General features: G+C 41.3%; 1 protein-coding gene across 2 annotated transcripts in view; it reads left to right on the forward strand.

Annotated features, from left to right (window-relative positions):
• Positions 1 to 24,321, forward strand: part of trabd2b (TraB domain containing 2B) — a 67,959-nt gene that overhangs the window by 2,029 nt on the left and 41,609 nt on the right. For both annotated transcript variants that reach the window (XM_085449020.1, XM_085449021.1), the window contains exon 2: positions 986 to 1,555. In XM_085449020.1, coding sequence (XP_085305146.1) covers positions 986 to 1,555 — 570 coding nt within the window. The remainder of the gene's footprint in view (positions 1 to 985; positions 1,556 to 24,321) is intronic.

Consider the following 24,321-nt stretch of genomic DNA (forward strand, 5'->3'; position numbering starts at 1 on the left):
CAGTAATTACGGTATGTAAATTGCAATTAATTATGATGATTATAGAAACATACCACAAGAGCACCGCTATTTGAAAAGTTGAAATGACAAAGGCAGCATTGGCAGTATGCAGTGGAGCACAGCTGAAGAAAATCTTGATTAAATTTTAGAAATAAACATTTTCTAAGAAAAACTTTATTTTACAGTAATGGGTTTCATCCCTCAAATGCCTGATTGCACTGTGTCTCAGCGGCCAGAAGTTTGATATTGTTTATAAAAGCTATTTTTTGTCATATTTAAATAATGCCAACATCAAAGTCATAGCACATGCAAAGCACATTTGCAGAGCAGCTAATAAGAAACATGTTTTAAATGCAGTAGAGCCTTATATTCATTTAGAACGACTGTGATTATTTAATTTCAATTTTGACATTTCTTTCTATTAAAGACAACCACAACAGGAAAAAGCTGTAACACAAACTTTGGAGACAAAATCAGTGCTGTACTTGAGACTGTCAGCATTTCGTCCTCATGCCCGATGTCAAAAAAAGAAAGTAAAATCCCAAATATAAGTATCATAGTGAGGTCAGAATTGAGTGCAGGTTTCTTTCATGGTTTTTATGAGCTCCAGTGTAGTATATTTGCACCACAGCCCTGAAAATGCTTCCCAGGCCTAAAGAGGCTTTGGCAACCGAGGTATGCACCTCAACAATACACGGGGGTCTGTTTACAGCCCAGAAGGCCCCTCTATAAACTCCCTGACTGCAAGTGCTCGCAGCACAGCCCCAGGCTGACTAGACTTCATACTTCCTGCGGTGTAATTTTAAAATAGTATTTCAAATTTTTAACTTGTTGACCTGAGCCCATGAGCCAGTAAACCACAACAGAGGAAAAATCTGTCACTTTCAGTTTTAATGCGAGCTCTAACATGATGGTTTTGGTGTTTTTGTTTCTGTTTACTGTTAAAATCGTTTTCCTCTTCTTCTTTTTTGTGTGTTTTTTATAGCAAAGTGACATGAACTCTTTCCTTTGGAGAGTAAAGCGGGCACCTCCTCACCCACCTTCTTACTTATTTGGTACCATCCACGTGCCCTACACCCGAGTCTGGGACTTCATTCCCAACAGCTCCAAGCAGGCTTTCCATGACAGCAATAATGTTTACTTTGAGCTGGACCTGACTGATCCCCTGACCATCTCCAAACTGACCAGCTGCCAGTTACTGCCCCACGGAGAAAACCTGCAGACCCTGCTACCTCGAGATCTGTACCGCCGACTCAAACGCCATCTTGATTACGTCAAACACATGATGCCTTATTGGATGACAGCTGACCAGCGAGGCCGAGGCCTGTATGCTGACTACCTGTTCAATGCTATTGCAGGGAACTGGGAGAGGAAGAGGCCTGTGTGGGTAATGCTGATGGTAAACTCACTCACAGAATGGGACGTCCGGTCCAGGGGGACACCAGTGCTCGACCTGTTTCTAGCTCAAGAGGCAGAGCGAATGGGAAAGACTACAGGGGCAGTTGAGCAAGTGGAGGAGCAGTGTCATCCCCTCAATGGACTCAACTTCTCTCAGGTAAGAGGATGAAATGACTGTCTTTGCCTTTATTTTTCCTGTGTGTACACAGCCAGAATAGCCGAAGAAATGACAAGAACAATTTGGTGAAGTTGGAGCATCGTTTATCCTCCTGAATACATGAAAATATATACACATATACTGCATGCAACTAAGAATGTGGGAGAAGACAACATAAGGAGAAAGAAGTGATTAAAACATGTCTGCTGTAGACAGCTTTATGGTTATGAACGTCCCTCCACCTCACTACACAAACATATTTAACTGCTGAATCTGGAAAAAGGGTGTGAGAGAGTACACAATAACACACTGAAGAAGGTGAGAAGAGAGGAGCGCTCTCTCTCATTTATTAATGCAGACTGTGTGTCAAGCTCTCTGCAGTAATCCTAAACTCATACTGCAATTTGAGAGGAGTGTAATTACCAAATTACTTGATCAGCAAAACACAGGGTGCATATGCATTTTTAATTGATTGTATCATGTAAAAAGCAATGGAAATATGTTTCTATTTAAAGAATTAGTCAGCAGCTTACTTAAAATAGAGGCTGTAAAACATTTTTCAGGGCATGTGAGTTCCCAGACAAAACTCTATTGAGCCTCAAAAGAAGGAGTAAGATGATCTAATAGTTTTTATTCCCTAATGCAGCCTTTTGACAAAATTTGAAATGAGAAATCTGCATGTGTGTTCACAAAGTATTCATAATCAAACACGTTTGCGTGGACTGCCTACACACAAAGGCACGCTCTACATGTAAAAGGTTCATACATCCATGTTGACTGAGTAATGCAAGAGAATCTGTGAGGGCCTGAACCTCCATGCGAGAGGACGGAGGGCTCGGGAGCTAATTTGAGACGCAGCGGGCTTCCTGCCTCTCCTCTTTCATCAGCACCTCCTAACTACGCTGTCAAAGTCGCGTTGCATGCCCTGCACATGCCTGAGAGCTTTACTAACCCTAGAAATAAGCTAGGGCAGGCACACTATGTTTCTCGGGAGAATATTGCCACTGCCTTTGGGAGTTTTTTTCAGTGTTTATGTCTATTATGTGCCGTACAGGTGTCGTTTTCTTATTACCTTAAGGGTAATAATATGTTTCCTGTTTTTAGTGTATTTAATGTTGATCTGCATTTAGTGCGACAGTCACTGCCCCTAAAAACAACACTGCTTAAATTACACCCAAACATGGTTGAGAAGCAGCACACGTCCAGTTTTAGAAAATAGCGTTTATGTTTCTAAAGAACCTTGACTTGACTTTAATCTTTGAGATGTGTTTTTGCATGAAAAGGCTTTAAACAAAATCATATGACGATCTTTCAAATTCAGATAAGCACATTAAATAGAACTTTTATCACAAATAATTTGAATTTCACCCAGCCTGTACATAGGCACCACCGACTCCAGAGCTTCCAACCCCCTTTGCTTCCAGACATATATGAGAACAATCCAGAGCTGAACTGAAACTGACATGGAAACCATTATTCTCAATTATAATAATTTGTGATTTAATCTGAACACTATGGTTGATTGGATCCCTCTACGCTTGACTATAACAGCGATGAGGTCAGAAGGATGGATACACCAAAAGTTGAACAGAAAATGCGTGGGTGGGAATCAGGGGAAAGAGAAGTGAAACACCAGAGAGAGAAAGTCAGAGATACATTGACTAAGGAGGAAGAAACAGGGGAAAGACGGCGGAGGAGCTGCATGGAGAGTGACCGGCATCTTGTTGCTGCTAATGCTAATCTGAAACATAAGCAAAGGGAGAGCTAAAATGGGAGTTACTCTAAACCTGGCTGGCTCACAGATAATTTGGTCCCAATAAAAAGTACATTTTTAACACCATCCCATAACTCTGACTTTACAGAGAGGCTCTTAAAAACGTGATCACTGATCATTTATCACCTATCACACTGTAGGTATCTCAGTGGAGGGCCCGGTCCCACTGTTACAGTACCAGTACAGTGGACTCCTGGGAGATGGGTGGTCTCGAAGCACTGCTTTGTGACTCATGAATTTAGAGGAAGCAGTTTTTGGCTGAAAAGCGGTACGGCAAATAGGAGGAGGAGGCATGTTTAAAGCAGTAATCTTCTGTTTAGTGGTGGTGTTTGTGGTAGCGTGGGAGGGTCAGAGAGATATCAAGTATAGCAGAACCCTCTTTAGACAATTGTGGTCTAACAAGAGTGCAGTTTGTCTGAGACCTCTCTCTGGTCTTTTTAGATGACAGAGAGGTGTGGATGTCTCTGTGAGAGGCAGTTTAAGGCTGTGGAAACAAAGGCAGGCAGGGTGCATGGTTCTTCTCCAGTCCTTTGAAGGCCGATGTAGGTTGACAGCTGGGCGGTACCAAGTGCTTTCAGCGCAGATTGGAAAAGGCTGGAGACAGTGCAGTCAGCAGAGAGAGTGTACACTCCATAACCAACACTCTTTGTATGTCTTTTGTTCCCTGAAGGGTAGATACATATATTACATAATGACTTATCAAGTAAATGCCACTATCACCATAATAATAGCAACTGTACCATGTGTTATTAATGCACAACATCAAACTCCACTGGCTTATTTGCACCTAGAGTCTGTTCATTTTTGGAGTTGGGACATGGAAGAAAAATTGATTTAGTCCAACACTTCTTTTGGGAAATTTGGTGGTGGCGCTGGCCTGTGATAAGCAACAATATTTACTTTGCCTGGGTCACTTGGCAGCTGACACCACTGGACCACGTCAAAGGGAAATTGCATCGTATCGGTGGCGCCTTTCTCCTGGGCGGGGGTCATGGGTCATGGTGGGAGGTGGTAGCGGAGCCACAAGCAGCAGAGCGGTAAGGAGACTGGCAGTCTGCTGAGGTCAGCCTGGGCACTGCTGAGCAGGCAGACAGAGACCAGTCCGATGGAGTCCCTTGTTCAACCTCTGACCATTAGTTTCCATCAGCTCAAGCTACTTGCGCAAATAGAGAGCGAGAGATAGATGACCGGTGACAGATTCGAGTGCCGTCACCTTAGGCTTGAAAGGAGATTGGGTAATGTTATTACGAGACGGGAGGGTGGTTGGTGAATCCAGTTTCCTCTGAGTAAGAAGGCGTTCTCCTCCCGATTAGGAGGCGCCCTGTTTACAGATGCAGTGACAGTCTGATGTGTCTATTTCAATCAGTGCAGCTCCTGTGGCATTCCTCTGCTAGAGCAGACATCAGCCTGAGGCTTTCTGCTGTGCTGACGCTGCAGCCTCACACATGCTGTGGTCACAGTGGGGCACTTTCAGGCCTGGGGAGATGGCCAAAGTATCACAACAATGTATTTCTTTATGGTAAAATAATGTGCAAAGTGATGACATTAAGATTTTCCAACATGTGCTTGCAAACATATAATAAAAAATACACGATAGCAACCGCTGAGTTTACACACAGCGACCATAAAGTGAAACTTTTGTCTGTCTGGGAAAAAAAGACATTCCTTTTAACAGTGTTTAGACTTTTCCCATAAGTCACTACTACTTTATATGATATTAAATATGATTTGTGTTTGGTTTTCCAATTCAGACTGATACAAATCAGCAATTTTGAAGATGATTTAAAAGCAGTGAAATGGTAAAAATAAAATACAGCCTTTCGACGGCGAATGACTTTTTCTGTGGGGATACTGAGGTTTTTGGCTGTGCGTGGCACTTAGATGATGAGCATTTATAGGCGGTGAATGTAATATTGAGAACCCAGGGTAATGAATGGCTCCAAAAGCTGGGCGAGGTTTACAGAAATGAAATCAAAATAAGATTCTCATGCGTCATATTAAATGATGAATGATACTTTGATTTGTGTTCCTTGGACCGTGTTCACCTAAACAGCACATCTTTAAAGGGTGGAATTAAGCAACCAACCTTAGCCATATCCAAATATTTACATTGTAAGTTTGGGTTTAAAGAAATTGTGTTGGCCACAGAGGATGACTGTCTGCACTATACTCTAACTTCCTCTGACCTCCTCACTCTATTTGGGTCTCTGTTGCCTTCTTCTTCATTCCGTATCCTTTTCTCTGACATGTCCCGAGGCTCTGGTTGTCCCGCTTCTCACCTATTGCTCATCCGCACACACAAATCCAAACGCATAGGCTGAGTGGAAAAAGGAGAGAAGGAGGAGGAGGAAAAGCAGAGATGGAGATTGTCTTTAAAGCATGCTGGTGACGTGCATTCCCTCTTTAAGCGTGACATCTGAGGGTGGTTTACATTGAAGCTATAATTACCTGCGCGAATCTGTTGAAAAACTGCAAGGCAACACATATCAGGCTGATCATCTGGTCCTGTCGGCAGGCAGAAGGCAGTCCCTCTGCTGCACTAATGACTTAATAGGCCCCTAAATGACCAAATCGCCCACTGCCATCTAGAAGCACTTAGACAATTATGTACAGGCCAGAACTCTGTAGGCTGAGGGAGGTACAGAAGCAGGATGTGGACAATGTGAAAACAGGAGCGGCGTGCTTGACAACAGAATAGATCACAGTTCTTGTACGTGGTTCGTATTTTTACAGTCATTTTGCGAGACAAAATGTTTCTTCTGTGGTGTTCAATAGCAGGCTGCAATCAAGAAGTAATGGGAGAATATTGCTACAAAAATCAATCCACTGAACTTAAGTGCCGCAATTTCAGTGTTTCTTTTAAGTTGAGAAAGTTAAGCAAACTCTCGTTACTAAATAAATAAGAATACCCCAAAGCGCATGTGTTTCCAGGTTTGATTTTTTTCCTTGGATCTGTAAAACTTGGACTTATGAACAAGATTCATTAATCAACAGTGTACTGTTAACTTCAGTCTAACCAAAAAAACCTGTAAACCCATGTGCTCGTCTATTAACTCGGTGCAGTATCTCTATTCGTTGCTTCCAACAGAGTTCACGTCCCTTCTCCCTCTGAGTACCTGAGAGACCTGAGGTAATGATTCCACCACATTGTCGCTAAGCCGAGGCAGTGAGTTAAGCACGGCAGGTTGAAGCGCTCTTCCATACTTTTGAATTTATTTTGCCAAAAGCCTTCCCTCCTTCCTTCGCCCACATTCTCCCTTTGGTGGAGAAATGAGGGTTTCTGTCAGGGTAAATTGTAAAGACCTCTTGTCATACTGTGAATTCATCTAAACTCCACACTCTTCTTCACTCAGAACAATGCTGCTGATCACACACACACACACACACACACACACACACACACACACACACACACACACACACACACACACACACACACACACACACACACACACACACACACTATAGCCAGCTTCTCTATAATTATTTTGTCATCCTAACTGTGGAAATTGCAGTAAATCTTCAGGTACACTCAAAGAAACATTCTTCACTTCTTCACTCAGAACAATGCTGCTGATCACACACACACACACACACACACACACACACACACACACACACACACACACTATAGCCAGCTTCTCTATAATTATTTTGTCATCCTAACTGTGGAAATTGCAGTAAATCTTCAGGTACACTCAAAGAAACATTCACAAGCACACATATTAAACTTTGATATTTTCTCACCACAATAAGGGAAAATTGATTTTCATAAGGCTGGAGGTTGCTTTCTATGGGGAGGGCAGGTAGTTTCCAGGGTGGCTGAAGTCAATCTCAGGTTGTCTGGGCCAGAGGCTGATTGATCACAGACAGGAATGTGACCGACTGATTTCCTCAGAGACCCACTTGGCCCCTCTGGAATGTTGTTGTCTTTTGGGACATTGTTGTTTTATAACCTTTGTTTAACCAGGTTAACCCTGCTAGATCTAAGGATCAGGGTGTGAGCAGCGCAAAAAGCTACACTTTCGTTGTAGAAATTTCTCTCATAATTCTGTTCTTTCCTGATGCATATCTTTAATCTTCATGCCTAGATGGGATAAAACAGAAAACAAAATAGATTTGCTAGTTGTATAAGGTTCAGACAATATTTTATAATGATTTTTATCATAACTCAAGGATTTTATGGGTGTTGGGCAACCACCTGCTCTAAAGGTAGCTTTAGTGTGCCACAAACAATTCTCTTAAAAGAGATTTCCTGGTGTTTTGAACATGGTGGTGCAAATCCCCCATAAATATTTAACTGGGAGGAGATCTGGGAACTGTGAAAGGAATAACATATGACTCTTATCATTTGTTTTTATAGCCATCAGCCTTTTCTTTGACCCTCATATGCCTTCAGCTATGAACAGTGCCATCCTTAAAGAGACCACTTCCTAATTTTAATGCCCATCTAGGAATTGGCATTGCAAATTAGGTTAGGCAAATAATCCTGTGTTCTGCGGCATGGTTCGTGTCACATGTGTGTCTACACAAATAAATTAATGTTTCAGTTTAGTAAAAAAGTTAACAAAAAAACCAAAAAGCAATCTTCAAAACAGAATCCCTCACAGAAGAAAGGGGGGCCACAGAGGGCTTAAATCTAATTAGACATAAAAAATATCTTGCGTACACATGCAAAGCGTAAAACAGTAGTGCCTGACAACTAACTAACCGGACATTGTGGCATGTCAGTATCAGCCTGAAGAGGTGAACATGGAAAAATAGATTGCCAGCGTGCCATGGCATGCAACTTTCCATGTCAGATACTTGGTGGTCCAAGATGAATTCAGCTTCTCAGTCAGCCTGTGACATCAGCCACACATACCTCACACACCTCTCACACACACTGGTGGCCAACAATCATAAATAGGTGCCAGTAGGGAGCAACTGTGTGTATGAGTGTGTGTTGTGTGATGCAGGCTTGTCAGGATTAGGTAGCATTAGCGGAGCCCTCTCACTGAACTCAGTTTTAATGTGATTCCTCCTTTCTAGCCCCAACGCCCTGTCCCCATTATACACAACCCAGTGGAGCACTTCAGCTCTGCTTGTACCCTGCCCCTCTAACGCTCACCTCTCTATACCCCCCTTCAGAAAAACATGTTCAAGCTCATTTTCACTCTCACACCCTTTACCTGCATTATCCTGTAAGTCAAATAATATTTTTGTAGTCCCGCTTTTTATGTGTTTTTGCAGTCAGACTTGTGGGGCACATGTACGTCATTTTTTTTGGCAATACTGCGCGTCACACATGGCACATATTCACACTTGGCTCTGTGGAGTGTAAAACAGATTTCCTTCTGCTAGAAGTCTCATATAGAAAGCAGTCATTTGTATGCAGCAAAAATACAATTTTCATACTCCAACTTTCTGGTTCAAGGGGAGTAGGTGACCTGTGAGAGTTAAGATTACCTCCATTCAATAATGTAGATGTAAGATGGCAGGTGAGCGGCTTTCTTTGACAACAGTGGCATTTTTGTAAACTAAGCAGAACAATATAATGCATCAAATGATCCTGTCTGTGAAAAGTCAGCTAGTCAAGCTCTCTGATTAGCATTATGGAGGCAGGGGACATGATTACAGTTCAATTCTGTGAATTCAAAAGACATTTACCTGCACTGTTCTAACATGAGAACATCTCACAGCTGTCAGAGTAAAGACTGTGTATTTTCTGAGACCCTTGTTACATTGTATTCACATCAGTCAGGTTTTGTGTAGAAAAGTTCAGGGTTGTAGTGAATAAAAATTATAAAATTATAATGTATGTAATGTTTTTGTCAGAAAAAACAAAAACAAATAACAGAACAATTTCATTCTAATGCTATTTTTTTTCTGTCTCTGACTGAGAATGTCTCTCAGCCAAGGTGAAACGACCAGTTGGCTCTCTTGAAGCAAGGCTCCACTCATAAACTTTATTAGGGAGCACATAAATCCTATAGTCCTATCATCCCTTGAACAGTTGGATACAGTTACTCCCTTTGCACACCTCTAGAGGAGTACCTGTGAGCTGAAGCAAAACCAGCAGAGAGAAAAGCATGCAAGAAGTAAGTTAGCGGTAAGGACCAGAGGGTAAATAAACAGACAAGACAGAAAGCAGATAATCAGAAAGGCAAGCAGGCAGGAAAGAAAGAAAGACAAGAAGCAGGCGAGCAGGAGAAAGGATCCAGTACCATTAACAACACTGCAGATGCTCTGGTCTGCAGTGTTGTTAACAACATTTTGCAGGGATAGATTACCCCAGAGATAAGCGAAAGCACAAACATTGAGCTCCAAAGGTCAAACTAAGCTTAGCCACTAATTTGAAAAATGCTACCTTCTGCCCAAACTTTCTTCTCGCCATTGCAAATCTGTTCTCAGCCACTCACAGTGCTGTTGCCAGGTTCCTTTCTGTTACACATAACAAAAGTATCTAGACTATATGCGTCTGTCTTTGCTAACCACCTTTTTGAGTTGTATTTTTATAACACACCTGGGTATAGGGTTTTGAAGGTTGATGCACAGCTACTATGTAATTAGACTAAAAACTGTATTGAGTGTAATGTGAACCCATGTATACAGTTAGGTGAAATTTTTGGATGCTGACTCAGATTTCACAGTTTCTTACACCACTGTCAGTTTGAAATGATGCAATTGGAAATTAATCCCTAAAAAAGAGGGAACTGTGTACAAAGTAGCAGCAATACCTGTGAAATAGCTGTAAAACAGCATTTAGAGGGTTTATTTGCACCCATAAATTTAACCAAGAGTCTGCACTTCACCTGCATCATTTCAAATTTATTGTAGTGGTGTACACATGTAAAATTCAGGCACTGTCAGTAGTTTCCAAGCCAGACTGAATCATCGGGATTTATCTGCTTCTGTTTCAAATTCTGCAACTCGTTAGAATAGATTATACCAGTAAAATACAAAAATGAGCTTTTAGCAAAGACCATAAGCATCCGATCAATAAATATATTGTTTTCCTATGAGATTTTGGTCTCTGTTCCATCTTTCCAGTTAGAGTTCACAGAACTTTTCCTGAGTTAGACTGACTGAAGGACTAGGTTGGCCTTGCACTTGCCCTCTGGATGACCCCATTCCTTTGCCTTAGGCCCAGTTTCTTCTCCGTGCCCCTCACACTGCAGTTGAATGTGACATTTTTAGTTCTATATAACGACGCAGGCTGGAGTCAGGTAGCCTTTGCAAGTTTGGGTTTAACAAGCTAAGCTGTTTAAGAAGTACATGAATGGATGAGGATTATTTCTCTTTTCTATCAGGTAAGTACAGCATTGGGACAATGATGAAAGTGAACGTAATCTCCAAATAATTTGCTGAACTCCTTGGCTCTCGTTTTGCAAGCTTATAGAGAAATTCCTGTCCTTTTGGTGTGTTAAAAGGATAATAAATATATATGTATACAATAAAAATTGGCTGCCCTGCTGCTGACGTCTGACCCGGTCAATCCTTATCACGGGAGAAAGGGCAAAAAAAGAGAAAAGCATGGAAAAGGCGATTATGAAGAAAGAGAAAATTGAAAGGATAGGGACACCCAGTGAGTCAGGAGACGAAGGAGTCTCCATGTCACTAATTCAAACTAGAGGGAGTGAAGAGGAAAATAAAAATGCTCAATTTGGTGGTACTGGAGAGAGAACGGCAACAGTAACACAGGAATACTTTCTACACTTGATAGCTTCCCCTGTGCCAAAATAAAAGACAACAATAATAAACTGGATGCTGCTGTGAAGTAACTTTCTCTTCTCCATTTTTGCTTTTGATTGTTTTTTCCCCCTGAAATGTTCTTTCACATCACGGTTAATTTCACCTGTCAGTCACTTGCACCGTTTTTCCAGCAAAGTTTTCTACCTTTCCCAAGGCACACACTTTCTTGGCATCCACTGGAACAGTTTAAATATAATATCAAACATATGGCAGAGTTTACAGAACGTAAATGAGATGAGAAATCAAATTTATGTAGCAGGACTGTGGTCTCCGAGGGGTGCCGTTGTTTAGGGAGAGCCTAAATGACGGGCAGCTGTAATTACAGCCACAAAACTGTTGCGAGAGATCAGAAGATGAAGGGGATGGTTTAACTGAGAGAACCAAGAGGACAGTGAGGATGGAGGGAAAAGCCCAGGGGAATATTTGGGGTGAGTGGGAAGGGGAAGAAGCTGACAAAGAGGGTCTCTCTCAGTGGGTGGCTCTTTTTCTCATTTTTCTTCCTTGGGCTCTCTTGTGGGTGTGCATCATGTGACGATGTGTAATTGGCCTGTGGTCACACCAGAGTTGTGCAAACAGATTAGCAGGGAAACATGTCAGCCTGAGGGGCTGCGGAGGTGAATGTGTGTTTTGTGTGAATCACAGATGTGGGATTGTGTGGGAAATGGTTTGATGGAGTAAAACCTATATTAATGGTGAACAGGTGGGGCAGTTGACTTTGTCACAGACAAATTTGTTGTCGTGGGCACTTGGGAAATGTCTAGAGTTCTCGGGCAGTCTTTATGCACAGTTACACGCACATATAATAATACCAACACATGCATCCATACACAAAGACTTGCAATGCTTCATTTTCATTCACTAAATTGAATTATGTCTGCACTGTACTCATATATTCCAGAGGTTCAGTGTGGTTTTAAGCACACTGGAGATTACAAGCCTTGCTCTCACTGCCATAAAGCCCAGCACTGCAGAAACTCAACAGAAGTTCATTGTGTGATCAGCCTGGTATTTTAAAAACTTTCATATTAAGTCTGCAGCTCATTCCCAATACCAGCTTATATCCTTTTTTAGAGTTTTAAATCTAAACCCGATGCATCTTTATACATGGGTGAATTTCGTATGCCTGTCTCATCGCAGCCATTTCACAGCCAAATAAACTGTCGTTCAAATGTGGACATATGAATTTTTCACTTCAGTAATATGATAAACATTTTCTGGTGTGCAAGAGAGGGCCCGGTTGGACCAGTGTTTGACACAGAAACAATGTCCTCTCTGGGATAACCACATTGCAGTTTTGGGGCATCTGACCACAGTAATTTTGGTTATGGCTCACTCACACGAGAACAAAAATAGGACGGCAACCTCATTGCGACTAGGAAAAATCGGTGGTAGCCTCGTGACTCCACTGGATTTGTTCGACTGTCAGAGACAGATTACAAGTAATTACACCAACCACCTGGTTGTTGAGTTGAGAGTGCAAGATCCTCGGGGTTGCGGTTTGAGGGTGCCAGACCATCAACTTCTGGAAGACCACTTTCAATTGCATAGTTATTGCACAGGTTGCCAAGTGCGGGCCAACTTCAAACAACTGGGGTCTGACTTGGTGTGACTGCAGTCACGTTCAGATTGGCAAAGGTTTGCAAATAACTATTCTGCACCAATGAGTACAACTCAGTCAACGCAATAGGGGATGTGACATGCCTCAGCTGGTTGCCAAGTAGTTGTATTCTGGTTCTATTCCTATATAAAAGCAAGTTAAGTCCTGCAGCAACTACAGATTTCCAAATTTCTTTTTCAAATCTATGAGGTTCTGGCTGGAATTTCTATTACTATTATTTCTAATTACAATTAATCATGCTAACATCACAAACAAAATGTATGTAATTACCAGCTTGACCACATTCTATAACAAACATATATACAGAGGCTCCCTGTCCTACTGTGATACGTCACTTTTAAGTTAAGATTAGTTGTAGACTGGGAGACTACATTTAATTTCGAGATATTGCCATCATCAGTAGTTAAAGTTAATATTGACACTGAAATAGCAGCTTTTCATTGTAAAAATGTAAAGGAACTGCCCCATTGAGCACTGCTCTCAGCTAAAGTTGAGTGTGGGAACAGAGAGATGATGCACAAGTAAGCATTCCTGGAGCTGAGCTGAGGAGACAGACAATCAAAGACTGTTAGGTAGAATAAGAGCCGCAAAGAAATCTCATGGACACACTGTACGAGCCCATTCAGATACATGAGTTTAACTTGGCTGAAGAAAGTCAATGTGTAAGCACATGCCGTTATTGGTTTCTGATGCCCCTGTCAACTCAGTGCCAAACCACCTGCCTTCAGGTAGTAACAACATCACATAATATACCACCAAGTGTGGGTGGCCATAGTATTTTACCCTTAAAAAAACAAACCCTTTACATGTATATTCCCTTTCATAGCTAGAAGTGTCTAGTTTGTGTAAATCCACATTTGTCTTATAGTGTAGGATTGTGTTATTTTTTTCTGAGACTTCTTTCTAATAAGCCATTACTTACAGGAGTTTAAAAAAAGGCGTTTTAACTTGTTCAGAAATTATTTACACATGTTTTAAATGTCTAGTGTATTAACGGCTACTAGAATGGAAAACGTTCTACTCGTTTCTTTTTAGGACAGCTCGTCATATTCCTTATAATGCTTTATATCAATATAAAACATATTATTTTTGCTATTATAGTGAACTGAAAAGCGTCTGCAAATGATGTATTTAATGTCATTAAAACCTGCTAAACTGGTAGTTTAGTCCAGACTGTGAATTCACTGTTGTTAGACAGAGTTAGTTGCTATTTCTGTCATTTATTACTTTTTTATTTCATATTTTTAGATTAGCACATATATTATAAATCATTAGAATTATAAATTGCTTTAGAAATACTGTATTTACAGACCCCCTATCCTCTGATAGAGATGACTGACGCAGAGTCTCCAGCTCTCCACGAAAGAGTTCACTCACAATCTCCAAAACAGAAATGTGATATTTCAGTACTGGACAACACAGGGCACCGTTTTCAGATTTCTTTCTGAATCCTCCTGAAAGCCGTATCAGAGTTAAAAAAACATCAGTCAGTGATGAACAAATGAACACACCATCACAATAAACAGTTTCTAATGGATGAGGCCTCCATCGTCATGTTGCTATGAAACATAACACAATCTGATAATACAGAAAATATGGTCTGCTCTCCGTGTGAGCCAATTCTGGATTGACATGAACAAATCCAGTGTTTTTGATTGGTTTTTCTGCTGTTGATTCTCACAGGTAATAGTGTCAGTGCCCGGGGCAGCCGACAGGAGCCTGACAGACATGCGGTGCAGGCATGCACGCCATTGTTGACAGTCGAAAGCTAGATCTTTGTGAAAAGCTCATGGAGAGCGAGTGAGTGTTGGAATGGAAACACAAGGCTATTTTATCAGATGCCAAAATGCAAAGGGGAGAACGCATGAGAGACATAGAGGAAGAGAGTTAGAGAAAGACAGAGAGCGAGAGAGAGGCCAGAGCCCGTCAAAGCCTCTGTAGTGAGTCGTGGTGACGGCCAACCTATGCACTTGAGAGCAGTGCGAATGGCTTTTTAATGCCTGCTAACAGCCAGGGTATTTAGTGGGATGCGGGAATGGATGAAGGGATATGCTGAAGGATGGGAGGGATGGAGAAAGGATGAGTGACGACAATGTTTGGACAAGAGGTCCCAGCTGACCACTGCTGCAGCGCTGCTGCCCAGTCACTGTACAGCTGCAGGACTCAAGTTCATCCTGTGCTTTGTGCTATTAGTGATCACAGATTTAACATTGTGGTCTTTTCTCTGACTCCAACCTCATTTATCTTGGTCATGCCTCATATTTTTCTTGAGGTCTTGGTATTTTGCTTGAGACTGACACAAATGACGTTTCAATTATGTGGAAATCACAGACATAATTGCCAGTGATGCTCTTCTATCTATAGATGTCTGTTCAGCCGGCTGGTTATGCACTCAGTCAGACTAAACTTGAGTGAATATGCTGTTGACAAGTGCTGTCCAATGCAAATACAAGAGAAAGTCTGATGGCCAAAAGGAGTGCCACTGTCTTGCCTTTTTCTGCAGTTAGACTAAACTTTTGTTTGATCGAATCTTTTCCTTCATGATAGTGAGTTCACCATTTCTTATCTTGGATCGCTCGCAGTCATCAGTGCACGAGGAACTGTGGATGAAATCATTTTGAAGGACGTCTGGTTTGGATTCAGGTTTTTTAGGGTACCACTGCCCACCCAGGTGGACTTGCTGATCTGGCTCTTGTAAAAAGGAACTCTAGTCCACTTTGTCTCCCAGAGAAACACAAATAAATTCTTTTTAATCAGCAGTGGATTCTTCAGGGGCTCATTTGGAAAGAATGTAATTGAAACTTAAGGTAACATTATTCATAAGGTAAATGTGCTTTGGTAAGCTTCATTTCTTTCTCTGGCCTTTGATATACTCAAGGGTGAACTTGCAGCAATTTGGGTGAAGACACAATTAGTTGAGCAGAAAATGGAAGTGGGCTCTGAGACTGTGACTGAACACCAGGAATTGTAAAACTCACGCAGAATGGAAGCTATTTCAACAAATGATTAAATACAAACTCTCCGATATCATGAGAGCTCGTTGGCTCTCACTTCCTGTCTGTCCTCTTTCCTTCATGTTCGCTGCTTTTCTGCCAGCACTGGCGTCTAACGCTCTTTGGAAGTGCTGAGGGGGAAAGGTCCTGAGTTCAGCTCCTCTGAAAGGGGATCTAAACCGCGTGCTAACAAGAATGCCAAGCCTAACAGGGACTGACAGCTCATCGCACTGAGAACTGCTGTGTGCATGTGTGTGTGCGAGGGTTGGGGGTTGGTGTTGGAGCGTGCCAAATATCTGTGTGCATTTATTATGAGAAGGCAAACATCCCTGGTGAAGCTTAATAACTCACTTATTTCTTCACACACATGCATGCAGGAATGCACCTACATAAACACACTCCAAGATGATGGGTAAATTGCACACACACAATCACACAGGCGTATTGTCTACAGGCATCAATCAGTCAGGGATAATAATATTTAGGAATCTGATTGGAAATGTAAGGGATAACACCCCCTCCCTCACACACACACACACACACACACACACACACACACACACACACACACACACACACACATACACCTCCCACTTAACTGCATCATTGCCTTAACCACAAGCTTCTCTCTCTTCTCATCTATCTGGCCTCAGATGAAAAGCAGATGGATTAGACTCGAGTGGAAGAGACACAAAATGAAATACATGAAGACGAATAAAACAGGCGTAAAGTCAGATTCAGGTTAAAGGGTCAGAATTAGACACTGGAGAGGAAAAAAAACCTCAAAAAATAAGACAGAGATAAAGTGAGAGGGTACTAAAGAGAATGTAAGAGACAGAAAGCAGGAGAGCGCTCAAGAGAAAGTGGGAGAGACCGACAGACAGCAAGAGGAAGATAAAGGCAGCTGAGAGGTCAGGTCTGGAGCGAGGGAACAGGCAGCCATTTTCAGATGAAAGGAATCCAACCAATCCCCTCAATGATAAACATGTGTCCGTATCACCCATCGCGAGATTCCGCTCTATTTATGTATGTGTGTATTTGCGAGACAAAGTGAATTCTAACACTGACACTGATAATTATGATATACACTTGTAGCAGTCACACTCGTGCTGTATGCGTGTTAATGGACACGGGCTATTTTACCCTCAGCACCAGAGAGTTAAGTGTTACATGTTTTTTTCTTCTCCCTACTCCTACTTAATCATTTGGTCTTGTCCTCACCTACATTTTCAATTGATGTCCATGTGATGAGATGTCCCTCCCATGGGATATGTAAACTTCAATAACAACCAGAGATATAAAGTTCAGCCACGTTAGGTTACCATGTTAGCATGAAATCATGGGTATTGTTTTACTGAAGACTGATTTCTTTTCATCTACAGTATAGCCATGAGCTGTATTCAATCTAAGAATGCCGTTGCAGAAACGAGCAGGGAGAATTTTCAGTGAGAGCAGTCAGCCCTGTGAAAGTGACAGAAAGTGTGAGGAGATCTGACAGTGGGCTGAGGTGCTTTGCATTGAAAGCATCCAGCTGATGTAGCTTGATGATCTGGATGCCTTCTTCGTGACATCTGCCTAGTGGCTTACTAGTCTGCTCCATGTGAGACAAGACCCTGAGCTTGAACTGGGAGCATCTTGGGATCCTGCAAAACGAACTGGAAAACATTGCCGAGGAGAAAGACGTCTGAAATAACCTACTTAGCCTGATCCAATTACAACTAAGCAGATGGATGGATGGATATAATGGAGTGTGTGTCACTTTAAAATTGTGCTTATTTTCATTTCCTGCAAATATACAAAATACAGAAAAAGTGTATTTTTACAATCAATTTCCACAGAGATACTAAACTTAATGTAGGTCATACAAAGTCTCTTTGCGGGAAATGACAAATTGTGAAAAGGGAAACAACTCAGTCTTGAGGTGAGCACTGACATACACCATAAGCCACATTCTCTAATACGGAAATCCTACGTTTTTGCCAAGAGCTTTAACCCTGATGATTTGGCGTTTTTGAGGTCGTTCAAATCACCTTAAAAGTAACATGAGCCAGCATTGCAAAAACAAAACATTTAGTTTTCCATAATTCTTTAAAATCTAACAAACACTTTCTCTGCTCTCACCCTTTCCTCTTCGTTCATTCAGGGAGTTGAGGTTGCCTCACTCCACCATCTCACCCCCCAAAGACTAAGGTTGAGAGAAGGGCCTCTGTGGCTCTCTGTTGACTCGGCCACCTTCTTGGAACGTTTCCATAGCCACTGCCAGCCCGGCCTGAAATGAACCAGGTGGGGGTGCTGATGAGAGTGGGGGAGGTTATGTGGGCAGAGAGGATAGGGAGCCCAGGGGTGAGTAGAGAAAATGTTAGTGACCTAAAGTGATTAGGAAAAAAGAAGGGCGGATATTATTTTGAAATGGTACACGTTCTTTAACTTGTCCCTTTTGTTCTAAATGTAAACTTCAGTCTCTCTCAATGGGCTTTTTAAACAGTCGTTGAGGTGCAGCATCTGTTTGAATGTGCATGTATGTTTATACCAGTGTGTGTTGAATTGCCTGTTATGGTATTTTCACAACAATGGTGGCGGTGGACAGGGTACAGTCATTCTTTTCTATTCTTCTGTTGTAACCCTGAACTGTGTAAAGCATCTGTCAGCAACCCCCTTGTGTGTATGTGTCTGTGTGGAGCCATTGAAACCACGGCTACTCACCCATAACCACACTAACGATTGGGTCACTGGCCCAGACCCAGGCATGCAGGAGAACATATAAACACACACAGACTGTGCCACTGCTTGATTTGGCTCAATTTCTACTCAACTGACCGTGACACATATCGTTTTCAGTTAATCCTGAGTCGATAACATCATCTTTTTCTGACACATTCTCGTTTTAGTTAACGCGCCGGGGCCCCAGCCTCAACTTCAACACTTAATTACTGTCAAAACCAGCGTGTAGGTCCTACTAAACCAACAATTATCTAGTAAAATCCCAGTGTTAATTAAGATAGGCTTTGGCCCAGCAGGGTGTGTGGTGAGATGAGAGCTGAGAGCTTGATGTGGAAAAAGAGACTCTTGTATGTTTAGACAATGCCAGTAATGCATATATACATATAAATAAATGATAATACGCAAAGATTAGGTTCAGACAAAAATATGGGGAAAACACAGGGAGGGCAAATGATGTCTTAAGATAAAATAAGGCAAATAAACAGCTCCAGAAAATCACAGCAGCTTTGATAGGAAATTCTTTTCTGTGCCCTGAAATTTAGCCCATTACCTGTGATGTGTCTGTGGGAATGTTTCCCTGTTTTTTTAACCAATTACTATTCTGTTGTTGTGTTTGTCATAATGCCTTTATTATTTTGTAATACACAAGCTTCAGTTTTGCGACCAAATTGGGGACTTTACCTGTCCTCCTTTAGAGCAAAGGCATACATAGAGCACTATTTGGCAAAAAATGTGTTTTCCTAGTTCTATTAGTTGCTTTACTTGTGAGAACTAACTTCAGCTCTCCCTCCCCCGAAAGAACAAAAGATTTCCCAATCCCTCCCAGTTTACTAAAGAAAAACATATTTTGTAATTTGAAATAGCAAATGATACACCACAAAGCTAACCCATAAGAGCCCATGGTGACACAAATGTCACAAATGATTTGGAAAATATTCCTTATACAGTTTAGTCTTTCACTTACTTCATTACTCATTAAGTCCCCAAGGGTCATCTAAGGAACACGATGCAGTCATGTAACACTGGATGAATTTCCATCACTTCCAGTGCAGGGCTGTGCAATTTGAAGCATATATAAACAAATGCAAGAAAAATTTATGAAATGTTGTCAAAAGTACTTAATTTTTTCATAATATACTTTATAAAATACTTTATACTTCAGCTTTGGTAGTTAAAACGAATACGAGTGTGTCCTAATTTGCTGTAATTTTATTTATTTATGCATTTGTTTATCTCAAATAGATTTAGTGATTTAAGTACCACAGATGAAAATAAACCCTGGCTAACAAACTGTAACCTCCCAAGGAAAGTTTCTTGAAAAAGTAAATATTGAGTGCCCATTTAGTGGACCGGGTGTCACACCTCCACATGGTCTTCATACCCCCCTGGAGTATTTTAAAAAGGTCATAGCAGCAAAGGTGCTTGAAGGGAACAGACAGATTTATACACTGTGCAAAAATCTGAATGTCACAGTAACAAATCTGGGAAAAAGCATAAATTTAACATGGAAATACAAATAAAAAGGCAAAACTGTGCTCCCATGAAACTAAATAAATAAATAAATAAAAATCCAACAATATGTCAATTAACTATAAATACCTAATGTAACATATGTGCAACATTACTATTTGCCACTTGGGCAGAGTATTCAAAGAAAATAAGGTCTGATTTTTATTTCTCATGGTGTTCTTTTAAAGAGAAATAGTTCCATGTTTCTATGAGTTAAGGATATTTGCCTATACTCTAAATATTGCGTGTGGATTTCTTATGGCTAATTGCGTTAGCCTCATAACCTAGACTTTCAGCTGTAGCCACACAATGAAACCAAACCAGGTTGAGATTCCTTTTTTGCAGGATGATCTCATTAATGCATCCTAGAAAAGGGACAACACTTCTTTTCTCTCTACAAAATGAAAACTAGCAGCTCTAGGATATAAGTGCAGACAATTCGTGACACCCATCTATGGTCATTGTCAGTGTTTTTGCCCATGTCAAGTCTATCTGGACTGTGCTCTGGTCACAGATAAGCAGCAGTGAGGAGTCCAGAATTAACTTGGGCTCAATGCAATCTCCTCTGCTTAGCTGATGGTATGACTGAGTGTGTTTGAGAAGTGTATGAGACATGGTGCTATCAGAAAAGCTGTCTCAGTAGAAAACATGTTTCAGTGGAATGACATTTTAGAGGAAAAGAGATGAGCGAAGCTTTCGATGCTTGTTACATGACTACAACAGTCCATTTTCAATATTTTTAATGAATGTGTATGCACAGGTAAAGAGAATCTCTGTTTTGATGCATGCTCAATCATCCAGGTAAGGAAATCCCAAAAAGTTGATTAGCTTCATCTGGAAGTAGCGTTTTCAGGAAAACGCATCATTCATCTGGACTAGAATCAACATTTTGGGAGAATCTCTGTTTGCTCTTGTGACTGACTAGGGTCAAACTGACTACTTGGTTCAGTGATTTTAGCAGCTCAGCTTCCTGGTGTGAACAGGCCTTAAGATTGATATTAAACTTAAGAACACTGATAAATGGCAGAAAATTAACTGAAATTGTTTCCTAAGCTGAACAAATATGATGTATTTAGTTGATTTTCACTCATTTTTACCCCCCAAAAAGCAGAAAACCAAACTGGTGACTTTGACTCCTACTCAAAGGTGTAACACTATACGTTGTACTAATCTCTGCTATGAGCCATTTCATCCAAGGGTTTTATTATTTGCCTTCCAGTGAAGACAAAGTGCAGAAGTTGTAATCTTGTTTATCCAGTACTCCTCCCGTCTGCTTCAACATTCCTCTCTATCGGTGTGGCCTCTTTGATGATTTGTGGCCCATTTAAAGCCACATACATGTGATCTCTTGGTTAAAGTGACCACAAAACCTCAGCACGGCTGACCAAGTCTGCTTTTAAGCCACTGAGGGCTTTGCAGATGCGTACACCAACACGCGCTCGCTGTTTCGAATACATCCAGAAAGATGTAGGGGGGACACGTGTATATGTGCTTACATATGTAGAACTCATACCTACCGTATACACACATACTCAACTGTGGTTACTTCCCACAGACTGATCCCCTTTGCCAGAAACTTGCGCTGGTCCAAACCCAATGTTTTCCTTAATAGAGGGTATGAGCGCTAAAACTATTAGAGGCAGCAATAATAGTCTTAATAATATTGGATTTCTTCATACCAAGCACTTTCCCTGGGAGGCTGTAGGAATACAGATGAATACAGATGTGAAGTGTAAGCAACTGTCTGTGCCGCACAAGCACGAAAAACAGAAATCAAGACAAAAGAAATAATATATACTGTACATGTATGATGGTATATAGCATCAGGTTTTCACTTGTGAGGATGGATAGCAAAGCAAGCCACAGGTTGGTTTGTTTGTTTTTAATTGTACGTTTTATTACACAGGAAACTGTGCATGAGAAGAGAGCTGAGACATTTACATCTGTTTGTTGATATGCATACTTTAGATTCTGATGATATTTTATGCAAAAGGGTGGTTTGGTTGTGGAGAGTCAGACATTTAGACATCTAACAAAGACAATTCCAAGATAAAGGACCAGCCAAGAATGTGACAGGGCAAAATAAAACTGGTAGATGAAATATGTGTCTCAGCTACATGAACGATTAATTTCATATGGGCAGCAGATGTGGTCATATTTAATTCCCTGTTGGTCCTGTGCAAGATTTATCATATTATAGCGCCTGTTTGATGGGGTGCACAAATACATACAAGCAAAGCTGGTAAGCTCAATAACTTTCACCTAGGTCTCTCTCCATACGCTCTTAGTCTGTGATTTTCTCTCTCTCTCTCACACATACACGTGCACACGCATACACACACATACAGAAAAATGAATCAAGGTTGTTAATAAATTAAGGAGATTGTAAAAACATACTCTAAGCCCTGGCTGAGGCTCAAATCAACAGCACCGAGTGCCTAAATGTCAGATTTATGAAATAATTAGAGTCTCATGAGAGTAGTTAAATGCCCGGTCTCTGATGTCACAGCCAGCATCCCTCCAAGTCAAGGCCAACTAGACGAGGAGCTACTGGCCAGCATTACTGCAACCTCCTCCGCCACATGCTATCCAGACTCTGCCTTCCACCTCCAAAACCACTGGCAGCATAGAGGAATTAATTCCCATATCCTATCACTGGGCTTTCTTCCCCTCTCCCCCTTTACTGCCTCCCACTTGGTGCTTCAGTGAGTTTTCCTGTCTGTTTGTTTGTCTGTTTTGCTCTGTCTCCATGTTGGCTTCCCTTTCTGATTCTCTGCCCTCCCTCTTCCACAAACACAAAATACATTTATTTTTCTCTGTCCCACACAAGCACACTTAAACACTCATATAAATGCACGCTTCCCCCAACACTGAATTGCTCTGATGATGCAGGCAGGGGCTTATTTATGGGCTGCTCGTAAACATGATTAATTCCTCTTTGGTACAATTTCCAGCGCAGGCCTTATGTCTGATTTAGCTGTCAGCATGAACAGAAACTGTTAATTAATTGTGGTGTGGAAAAGCGAAAGCTTCTTAAACTCAGTAATTAAGAGTAGCACTAGGGACGACTGGCTAATGTACAAACTACATAAATCTTCCTCCTCAAAATTGCGACTGTTAAACACATTCTGATCACAGGAGAACAAAGAAAATGGATTTTGGACCAAATGCAAAAAGCTGGAAGTCACATTACAGATTTGTTGTTGTCCATTTTTTAATACCAGATAAGGGACCATTACAACAATACAGCTCATCAAATGCAACCGTGTTTTTCAAGTAACAATGGAACAAAATCACACGAGCACAATGATATCCATCACCTTTTTTTAAATTTTTCTTATCTAGCCCAAAGTTTTTAAAGTGGCAAGGACATGTCCTGAAAGCTTTTGTGGAGGGACATTAAACACTACAATTGAAATTGTGAAATGATTTTTGTAGGAACATCAGGAAATGCTGTTATACCACCTCATTTTCAGTTTGACTCAACGTCTCATGTTGTGTTTCCCCATACTTTTCATTTGATCATCATCACCAGAGTTTTCACTCCTCAGTGGAGGTTGTTGGCTGCCATTTAAAAGACTGTGTGAAGTTGGTTAAGGGTGTGTGTGTGGGTTTATTTGTCTGTGTTTGTGCCATGTCTCTCGTCATGTATTGTGCAAATGGATTTAGTGGATTAGCTGTAACACGATTTTCCCAGTCAATCCAGGACATGAAAACAGACTGTTAGTCTGTTATAATTATATAACTATGAAGTTCCTTGATTCTGCTGCAAGGTGTCTTTTCAAACTGGTGCCTTGATGAAGCCCCCAGGTTCAAATCCCTTTTTCTTTTTGGCACAACTAGAAAACAGTCGTTCAACTCAATTCAATTCAATTCAATTTTATTCATTTAGCGCCAAATCACAACAAAAGTCGCCTCAAGGCGCTTCATAGATACAGAGAAAACCCAACAATCATATGACCCCCTATGAACAAGCACTTTGGCGACAGTGGGAAGGAAAAACTCCCTTTTAACAGGAAGAAACCTCCAAGAGAACCAGGCTCAGGGAGGGGCGGGGCCATCTGCTGTGATTGGTTGGGGTGAGAGAAGGAAAACAGGATAAAGACATGCTGTGGAAGAGAGACAGAGATTAATAACAGATATGATTCGATGCAGAGAGGTCTGTTAACACACAGTGAGTAAGAAAGGTGACTGGAAAGGAAAAACTCAATGCATCATGGGAATCCCCGGCAGCCTACATCTATTGCAGCATAACTAAGGGAGGATTCAGGGTCACCTGGTCCAGCCCTAACTATATGCTTTAGCAAAAAGGAAAGTTTTAAGCCTAATCTTGAAAGTAGAGATAGTGTCTGTCTCCTGAATCCAAACTGGAAGCTGGTTCCACAGAAGAGGGGCCTGAAAACTGAAGGCTCTGCCT

Source organism: Copadichromis virginalis, linkage group LG23 (genome assembly GCF_057382275.1).
Source record: "Copadichromis virginalis isolate Kocher_CV1m ecotype Utaka linkage group LG23, C_Virginalis_male_GT1.1, whole genome shotgun sequence".
Classification (NCBI taxonomy): Eukaryota; Metazoa; Chordata; class Actinopteri; order Cichliformes; family Cichlidae; genus Copadichromis; species Copadichromis virginalis.